The following is a 9,284-nucleotide window of genomic DNA, read 5'->3' as shown; positions in this document are numbered from 1 at the left end:
CTGCGCAATGACTGTCACATCCGCGGTTTAAAACAAGTTGTTCACTTAAGTGGGTTCACGGATCAAACGACCCATTATTAGTGTCATGAAGATTATTATGAAATTTTAGGAATCTTCATGGTACGTTCGGCCAAAGGATTGGTGCTTATCTTTCATGTGTTGCATATTGTGGATCGATTTGCGCACCGTCCATACCCCGGTACAAATTAATACGGACGATTTGGACGATCAGACGGTATATTTGATCTACAAGTATGCCATCACAGTGCCAGCTTAGACACCATGTCTAGCTTATTCACCTTGCGAAAGTTATAGTATTTTCTTAGACGTTTTATGGACTTGTCCAATGCACCAATATAGAAACCGTGTAGAAATGCCACTTATAGCCATGTCCCAGGCCTCATCGAATACTACTTTGTGATCAGCATCGAATTCCGGATCGTTTGGAATCAAAATATCAATTTTCCAAAAAATATCAGGAAAAAAGGCATGTTAACAAGTTGATAACGGAGGTTTTTCACACTGGCGCTTCCATGGAGCTTATATGAAAAAAAAGCGGACAAAAATTTGTAAAACCCCTTCAGGTGTCGCTTTTGATATTTACATACAAATGTAGTTAATAACGTGTAGTTACCATGCGAGGAAATTAATTTAGTGGAAATTGCTGTTGACCGTTTTTTCTTAAACCTTATTTTATACATCATTTAATTTAAATTTACCAGTCTTGTACGAATGTAATTCGTCAATCTAATCAAATTATGAGTTCAGAACTCAGTATCCTAGTTAGCTGGTAGTACTAAACCGAATATCAAAATCGAGGAAATAGGAGACTGATTGATGACTGATTAACCCATTGTCGACCAATGGGTAATTTATATACACACCACGAAAATGATTAAACTTAAAGAATTTTGCCGAAGTTCAGATCAAAAGGTATCGTGGCTATTTGATTTGTAAGTAAAGAGATAAGATGGATCTACAAGAATAATTTACATACAGTATTATTTTTCGCGGTTGAACTAAAATTGTCAACCTGTTTAAACAGAGGGGAGTTAAGTGGGTTAAGTTGATTTTTTTTTTATAAAACCGCGATAAATACGCCGTACGGACGGGGGGCGAGCAACTATTTTATTAACTACTCATTCGTGGGTACCGTGCCATATATTAGCAAAGCCCAATATCCGTAGGAGGAGCTCTATTGCCTGTGACGCCTCCACTGCTGTTTGGTTCAAACATTTGTGTGGGAGGCAGCGAGAATAGGGCGCGCGGCAGCGGAAGGGGCATAAAAGGAGGCGGAACCAGAAGCAATCAAGTGGCAACAAAAACAACAACAGCAGCATCATCAGCATCGTAAGTGAAATGCAAAAAGTTAATTAGTGTGAACGAAATCAAATTGGACGCCCCGAGGAGGTCGCTGCACAGCGGGTGGCTGTCGTGCCGGGTCCTGAACCCTCTTGGAAGGGGGTGGATTGGGCGCCATGGAATTTGCCGATCTGATAAAAACCCCCAAGCTTGACGGGGTCTTCCTGCACGACCCGCAGCCCCTGCAACATGCAAATGCAGCAACAGTTGGAACCCTCTGCATCACCGGCCACCATTTGCTGCTCAGTGCGCGTCAGGAGAACAGTCAGGAGCTATGGGTAAGGGTGCCAGAGTGTTTCGGCTCCAATGGAGCGTGAAGTTGCTCACTAATTGAATTGTGTTCTATCGTCTGACCTTTCCCTTGCCGCAACACAACCCTTTTTCCTTCCAGCTGCTGCACAAGGACATCGACTGTGTGGAAAAGAAGCCGAGCATGTCACAGAACGTTGTCGTTGGAGGCATCATCACGCTCAAGTGCAAGGATTTGAGGATTATATCGCTGGAGATTAAGTACGCCAAAGAGTTCTTCAACGTGTCTTCCTCTCTGGAGGCGCTCAGTGCAATCCAGAATGCGGAGCTGCTGTACCCGTTCTTCTATCGGCCCATGTACAGCATCCTGGAGGATGGCTACACGATGTTTAGGTGAGTGCACAATCAAATTACACCTTTCCCCAGCTGCAGCTGCAAATCAGTGATAATTGGATAATGAAATTGAATTTTATTTTGCGCAGGCCGGAGCTGGAGTTCGCCAAGCTCATCAGTGGCGTGGGTATGGGTGGGGTGTCTTCGCCCAACGTGGCCAACATAACAATTTGCATGCCATCAACATCAACGTCAACGTCGAGTGTAGGCAGCATACCCCATCCCCTGCAGAATGGCTATGCGCTGGACGCAGCCGCCGCCCTAGTGGGGGGCATCGGCAGTGGTGCCACAGTACTCGCCTGCGAATGGCGAGTCACCAACATCAATAAAGACTTCAGCGTCTGTGCCACATATGGCGCCACGCTAATTGTACCTAAAGCAATTACGGACGAGCAGATTGTGCTCTCCGCGTCGTTTCGGGATGGCGGCCGCTTTCCCGTGCTCAGCTACAGGCACGACAATGGCGTAAGTTAATGGACGCAAATTCAATTCGTGTAATGCAATTTATCCCCCGTCAGGCCACGCTGATGCGCAGCTCCCAGCCTCTGTCCATCCAGGGCATCAAGCGATGTCGCGCGGACGAAGCGATACTGAACCTCGTGCTGGGACGCAGCAAAAAAGGCTTCATCGTGGACACTTGGGGCAAGGGCAAGTCGAACACGGAAACGGATCTTCATTACTCGCAGTGGAAGAAGGTGAATCGATCGATTGGCAACGTCAGCTCGCCCGCCTCTATACTGGACAGTTTCGCGAAACTAATCGAAGCCTGCAATGAAACTGGCTGCAGCACTGACAAATGGCTATCGCGGCTCGAGGGCAGTGGCTGGCTAAGTCTGGTACTGAACTCCTTGAACGCCTCCTGTGTGGTGGCCCAGTGCCTGGACCAAGAAGGCAGTCCTGTTCTGGTGCATGGCGCCAAAGGTTTGGACTCGACACTGATTGTCACCTCGTTGGTGCAGATAATTCTGAATCCCGATTGCCGCACTGTCAGAGGGTGAGTGGGCCACGACAAACCCTAGATATAGTTTAAATTATTCCCCTTGTTAGTCTGCAGGCTTTGATCGAACGGGAGTGGATCCAGGCAGGACATCCGTTCGCCTCTCGCCATCGCTATTCCTGCTACACGCCGCACCAGACGCGCAACAAGACTTCGGGCGCCACTTTTGTGCTGTTCTTGGATTGCATCTACCAGCTGTTTACCCAGTTCCCCTGCAGCTTTGAGTTCAGTACGCAGCTCTTAATATTGCTGTTTGAGCATAGCTACTTTTCGCAATACGGCACCTTCCTGTGCGACTCAGAGCGGGAGCGGCACGAACTGAATGTTCATACGCGAACGACCAGCCTGTGGTCGTACTTAAATCGGCCAGATGTCCTGCAGACCCTGCTAAATCCCTTGTATGAGCCGAACGCTAATGTTATATGGCCATCTGTGGCACCCATAAGCTTGGAACTGTGGAGCGGTGAGTAATGAGAGCTCAAATATTAATAGAATTTATAATTCTTCATACCCCTTTGATTGAACTGCAGAACTCTATTTGCGATGGGTGATAGATCAGCGCAGCGTGACAACAGTCATGTCGCAGGTACAGGAGCTCGTAACACGCGAGAAAGAACTCAGAACTCAGGTATGTTATGGTCTATACTTTTGCCCGATACTCAATGAGTATAGATTTATTAGATTTGTGGGGAAACTAGATGTGTGTAACACCCAAAAGGAAGGGTTTCCGGCCTCATAAGGTATATACATATATTCTTGTTGGTAGTCCGTCTGTCTTGTTTGACGCCAAGTCCTCAGAGACTATAAACGCTAGAGCAACCAAATTTTGTGTGTACACTCCTGTGACATCACACTGAATTAAGTTTGTATCACCACACCATAGCTAAAATCGATGGCATCCATAATTGTTATGATACAAGAAAATTAAAAACCAAGAATCATATGTCATGCCCATATCTACCAGATTGTGGAATCTGGTTTAGATCAGATTACTATTATAGCCAGAGGGAAGCCACGCGCTTACTAATTCTCTCTCTCTCTGCCTCTTTCTCACTCGCACTCTTCCTCGTACACTTATCCTTCCGGCCTTCTGGCGAAGGGGAGCGAGATATAATAAACATGTAGTAGCTAAAATGGACAAAAATGGAAAGAAATACAAATTTCTAAAATTCGAATCAATAGGTCATTAATGTTGCGATCAGCGACAGACCACAAGACAGAAAGAGAGAGAGAGAGAGCTTGCGGCAGTTATTGGGTCCGATAATTACGTATAAATCATACTAACTAAGTATCGGGTATAAAAATGTACACAACGTTCCCGCTCTGTTCTGTTTATTTGCTTATCTTGTTCCTCTTTGAAGGCCCTCAAACTGCGAAAACAGGCCTTGGAGCTCGGCCAGGAGGTCTCCGCACTCATGAACAATGCAGACACTGCATAGTTTTGGCTACCTCAGCAGCTCTACTCTCTATCTCTTGCATAATACACTTATTTTTGATACGTTCTGTTGCCAGATTTAAACAATTATTTAATAGCAACAACACTAATATTAAGTCTCACTACAAGTTCCATTTACAACAAATTGTGCTGAAAAAAGAACCGAATTGATGGATTGGTCATAGGATCTGCTTTTGGATCGAAAAAATAACTCAATTTATGGACTTACATACGTAGAAAGTATGTCCAATAGTATACCAATCCAATTATACTTCTACACACCGTAACATATACATATAAAGCGATAAAGTGAAAAATAGTCCTGGGGCTGTAATTTGAAAAACCCTCTCCTTTTAATGCTGCTCTCTACTCAGAATCTGTAAACTGGAAGCTAAAACTGCACATGGCAAAACTATCAAATCTAGCAGATAAAATAACACTTCTTTGAGTCAATTTTTGACGCATTTACTTTTATGAAATTGTTAGCAAATAAGTTTTTCAACATTTAATTACATATTATAGTACTTATTATCAGTGTTTAATAATGAATAATGGTCTTTAGGCCGCCGTTCCGATTAACAAAAGAAAATTTGGCCTTTTTCGAAACATTTGTATGTACATTTGATTAAATCGCATAAATTTAAAGCTTCAAAAGCGTTTACAGATTACAAATTATGCTGTGCATGCTCCTCATATAAACATATGTATTCGTAATTGTTATCTTTATCCATTGTGTGTCTATTTCGGATTGTGATCGTAACTGAAATCGGAGAAATTCGTATCAAATTTGTATCTATATTTATATTTCTATTGTGCGTATTTTGTGTAATTAATGTAAAGTGCAATAAATACGTGTTAATTTGCAAACATCCCCTTTTCTATCCTGTGGGCTATTTATAATTTACCTTTCTTGGCGCCCAACCGAATGCAGCCCTGTCTCCAAAGTGCCATTCACAACTTATAAAATCCAAATTTAGCTTAAAACACGCCGGCCCGCTCTAGGTCATCTGCTATTCTTACTTATTTCTGATTTTGCAAACAAAACATTAAAAATTAAAAAGAAAACTGAATCTACGATGAAGCAGCCGGTAGTATATCGCACCTGCGATTCGACAGATGCTGATAAGTTGACTTCGGACCCATCTTGAGCGAGCTCACCAGAAGCTTCCACAGTGTATGTGCAGCAAATGCATCCAGAAATTAATGGGAACCTATTGGTATGTGAGGCAGGCTGGCTGCCAATGAACTATTGCTTGCTATAGAACTATTTGCCGAGCAGCATGTGATGGTGAAACTAGAAACGGAGGATGAGGAAGGAGGGAAAACTGAAACAGACATACATTGTTCTGGGTTATCTGGAATGATGTCTAGACGAAAAAGATTTCGACAACAAGAAATCTGTTGATCCCCTAATAATGATCGATTCTGTCAAGCAGGAAACTGTCCAGGCCAGGCTAGAAAAGCATGTAGATGTAGACGAAGCCGAAGCCGTGTCGGACTTTAAGGACGAACAGTATGTGGGCGAAACTGTCCATCTGATGGACTTCCTTCCGAAAAGCTAATATTCCGGATTTCTATATTTTGCAGCTCGCTGGACAACTTGCCACTGGGACAGCGCATACAGAAATGGAAGACAGGAAATGGCTATGCCCTGCGAAGCTTAAACCTGTCGATGTACAACACAAGTGCAATGAATGCCCAAAAAGCTTAAAACGAGCCGATCGTCTAAATTTTTGCAAACCCCATGGTTATAAGCTCATCGAATGCATGATGTGTCAGAGTCAGTACAACACTCAGTGGACCTGTGACGCCATTTAGAGGAGCATTCAGAAATTATTACCTTGGGAGTGCGCCCGACTGTGGAACCCAATGAGTTGGCCGAGCTGTTCTACCCCGATAGATCCGATGCCAAGGATATTGCTGAGGATCAATTAATTGACTTGAATCACAAAGATTTGGCTGTGAAATAAATCTGATATTGAGCTGGATGTTGAGTCCGAAGATCAACAGAAGAAGCGAAAAACTAAAAAGGCGCACTACATGTGTTTTGCCGTTTTCTATAGAGTAAATTGATTTATTTTTCACTACGCTCCCTTGGGACAACCGTCCTTTCACATTGTTTCGGACTTATTATTTATTTCCGCTGCTATTACGTATACAAAAACTCACTTTAATCAAGTATAAGTAAAAAAAAAACCTCAAGTTTGTCAACAACAAGAAAACATGTTGAAAGCAAATGTTTTTTTAGATTAAATAATGCAAAGAGAACATAGGAGAAAAATAGGTTGTCCAATGGAAGCTGTCGGCGCTGCGCTGGTGAACGCTCATGTGTGTCTTACTGAGCCTCATCCTCCAGGAAGAAGAACTGGCCAGAGCGCTTTTGTTCCGTATCCTTGACCGAAGCGTTCTTGTTGATGCGGGGCCTGAAGTTGTTGGGATCACGCCGGAACGTAATGCCCAGAAGTTCGAGGAAGCGGTTCATGCCATTCAGAAGCGATTGGGGGGAGAAAGCAGTAGTCTTCACCGAGGGCTGGCCCTCGATAACAATGACACGGTCCGCGAGATATGTGGCCATGATGAAATCGTGCTCTACCACAAATCCGGTTTTCTTGGCGTGCAAAATGTAGCTGCAAAATGAGCATATCATTAGTATCAGTTTGGTTACAAGTTTATGTTTTACACAGGTCAACGTACCGCTTGATAACCTTGGCAGCCACCAGACGCTGCTCCGAATCCAAGTAGGCGGAGGGTTCATCAATGAGGTAGACATCCGCCGGCTTTCCCAGGCACAGAACCAATGCTACGCGCTGCAATTCACCACCGGAGAGGTTCTGCACTTCCTGGTCCATGATTTCCTCGATTTTCATGGGCTTCATCACATCTGCAATGAACTGGGGATGCACATAGGCATCGCGAATCTTATCGTGCAGCAAATGACGGACATGATTCTGGAATTTTGGGGAAATCTTCTGCGGCTTGTAGGAAATGTTGAGCATGGGAAGATCCACCTCTCCATCGGGTTGCAGATTACCGGCCAGCAGCCTAATGAACGTTGTCTTGCCAGTACCGTTCTCGCCGAGCAGCACCAGGATCTCAGAGTCGCTGAAATGACCCTTCTCGACAGTCAGCTCGAACTTGCCAAGGGTTTTCACCATTGAGGGGTAAACATAGTGGTTCATCCGCTTTATTTCCTCTTCCGTAGCCGATTCCGATACCTTGAACGTGAGAGACTCCGTGCGGAAACGCATGTTCTCGGTGGGTACAAAGCCGTCCAGGAAAATGTTGATGCCTTCGCGCACCGAGAAGGGCATAGTAACGACGCCGTAACAACCGGGCACACCGTACAGGCAGCAAATGAAGTCAGACAAGTAATCCAGCACAGACAAATCGTGCTCTACGACGATGATGAACCTGGACAGAGAAAATGTTGATTATCAAGCGGAGTTCTTTCCCAGATCTTACTTACTTTGTGGGATGCAGCAGCGAACGGATTGTCAAAGCAGCATTCAGGCGCTGCTTAACATCCAGATACGAGGACGGCTCGTCGAACATGAAAATATCCGCATTTTGTATGCACACCATGGCAATGGCAAAGCGCTGGAGCTCTCCACCAGACAACTGCGAAATCTCACGATCCCGGATGTGTGACAAGTCCAACATATTGCATATTGATGTCTGCAGTTCGCGCTCATCCTTTTTATCCAGCAAGTCGCCAACAGTGCCCCGCACTGCCTTGGGGATCTGGTCGACGTATTGCGGCTTGACCAGGGCCTTCAGATTGTCTTCCAAAATCTTGGTGAAGTAGTTCTGCAGCTCAGAGCCACGGAAGTAGCTTAGGATGTCCGTCCAGTCAGGTGGATTGGCATACTTGCCTAAATTGGGCTTCTGCTTGCCCGCCAGTATCTTCAGAGCCGTTGATTTGCCAATACCGTTCTGTCCAACCAAACCGAGCACCTCGCCGGGTCGCGGTATGGGCAGGCGATGGAGTTTGAACGAGTTTTTGCTATACCGATGCGTCGTATGCTTCTCCAGGTTACTGGGCAGGTTGATGATTGTGATGGCCTCGAAGGGACATTTCTGGGGGGCAAAGGATCATTGAGTGCTCGTAGAGGGCAAGAGGTAAATGACCCACCTTGACACAGATACCGCAACCGATGCACAGCTCCTCAGACAAAGAAGCAATCTTCGACGTGGGTGACACCTCGATGCAGAGCTTGCCCATGCGCACCACCGGACAGGTCTTCTTGCACTCCTGCCGACAGCGTTTCGGCTTGCACTTGTCATCGCTGACAATGGCAATACGCGTCTGCTTGTCGACCTCCTCGTTGTCTTTCCTGCGCGACATGCTGCAAGGTATTGAAGTTTTTAGTCCGAGTAGTCCACTTTTTTTTAGTCCACTGTCAACGTTGCAAATAGCCAGACGTCACAACAAAGCGGGTGCACCGCACGCCCTTGTTGACGGGGCAGGGTAGGGTGCCAGCTGCGGGGCTGTTTCGCCTATTAGCAAAAGTATAACCTCAAAGCGTGGCAAAACAAATGATTTCCACTGCCCACTTTCTTAAACTATCACAAAGTGACCACCGTCTTGTGTGAGAATGGCTGACAGTGCACTGATTTCCTATTAATTTACCTGCGAACTAGGCTGAAATTGTTGTAAAACAGACACACGCGTCAGCCAACAAGTTTCGAAAGGAGGCTAGATAGTATCGATACTCAGTACTCAATAGTGGCGAAATCGAAATCGTATGCCGTTTTCAGCCTATCGATAGCGGGATTTTCTTGTTAAAATTGGATTTAAAATGTCAACTTTTATATTGTACAGCCACAATTATTTTTGAATTTATTTAT

General features: G+C 45.0%; 2 protein-coding genes across 3 annotated transcripts; one reads left to right on the top strand and one right to left on the bottom strand.

The window, feature by feature from the left end:
- Positions 1-1,102: 1,102 nt before the first annotated feature.
- Positions 1,103-6,420, top strand: LOC6602994 (myotubularin-related protein 9). Of its 2 annotated transcripts, none has more exons than XM_026993639.1 (7): positions 1,103-1,640; positions 1,754-2,004; positions 2,094-2,469; positions 2,523-2,998; positions 3,052-3,464; positions 3,532-3,629; positions 6,024-6,420. In XM_026993639.1, the coding sequence occupies exons 1-7, from the start codon at positions 1,479-1,481 to the stop codon at positions 6,252-6,254; spliced, it is 2,007 nt and encodes a 668-aa protein (XP_026849440.1). In that variant the 5' UTR covers positions 1,103-1,478; the 3' UTR covers positions 6,255-6,420. The 2 variants fall into 2 exon arrangements, with proteins under 2 accessions (XP_026849440.1, XP_026849441.1); XM_026993640.1 differs by lacking the exon at positions 6,024-6,420 and adding an exon at positions 4,363-5,158 and having other exon boundaries at positions 1,104-1,640.
- A 69-nt stretch (positions 6,421-6,489) lies between these two features.
- LOC6602996 (ATP-binding cassette sub-family E member 1) lies at positions 6,490-9,136 on the bottom strand. The gene is made up of 5 exons (XM_026993641.1): positions 9,067-9,136; positions 8,569-8,782; positions 7,903-8,513; positions 7,131-7,847; positions 6,490-7,063 (listed from the first exon to the last, which is right to left on the bottom strand). Exons 2-5 carry the CDS (start codon positions 8,779-8,781, stop codon positions 6,772-6,774), a joined length of 1,833 nt encoding a protein of 610 aa, XP_026849442.1. The 5' UTR covers position 8,782; positions 9,067-9,136; the 3' UTR covers positions 6,490-6,771.
- Between the last annotated feature and the right edge of the window lie 148 nt (positions 9,137-9,284).

The sequence above is a fragment of the Drosophila persimilis genome, unplaced genomic scaffold, assembly GCF_003286085.1.
Source record: "Drosophila persimilis strain 14011-0111.01,24,50 unplaced genomic scaffold, DperRS2 tig00000868-arrow-arrow-pilon, whole genome shotgun sequence".
Lineage (NCBI taxonomy): Eukaryota > Metazoa > Arthropoda > Insecta > Diptera > Drosophilidae > Drosophila > Drosophila persimilis.
The sequence above is the reverse complement of the archived record's forward strand: the minus strand, read 5'-3'. Positions and strand labels throughout refer to the sequence as shown.

Bases quoted from the DNA above. Each gene is read 5' to 3' on its own strand.
- LOC6602996 (XM_026993641.1), bottom strand. From the start codon at position 8,781: ATGTCGCGCAGGAAAGACAACGAGGAGGTCGACAAGCAGACGCGTATT. The intron at 8,514-8,568 runs GTGGGTCATTTA...TTTGCCCCCCAG, and splicing joins GTTGCGGTATCTGTGTCAAG to AAATGTCCCTTCGAGGCCAT. The intron at 7,848-7,902 runs GTAAGTAAGATC...TTCTCTGTCCAG, and splicing joins TCGCTGCTGCATCCCACAAA to GTTCATCATCGTCGTAGAGC.
- LOC6602994 (XM_026993639.1), top strand. From the start codon at position 1,479: ATGGAATTTGCCGATCTGATAAAAACCCCCAAGCTTGACGGGGTCTTC. The intron at 2,999-3,051 runs GTGAGTGGGCCA...TCCCCTTGTTAG, and splicing joins GATTGCCGCACTGTCAGAGG to TCTGCAGGCTTTGATCGAAC. The intron at 3,465-3,531 runs GTGAGTAATGAG...ATTGAACTGCAG, and splicing joins AAGCTTGGAACTGTGGAGCG to AACTCTATTTGCGATGGGTG.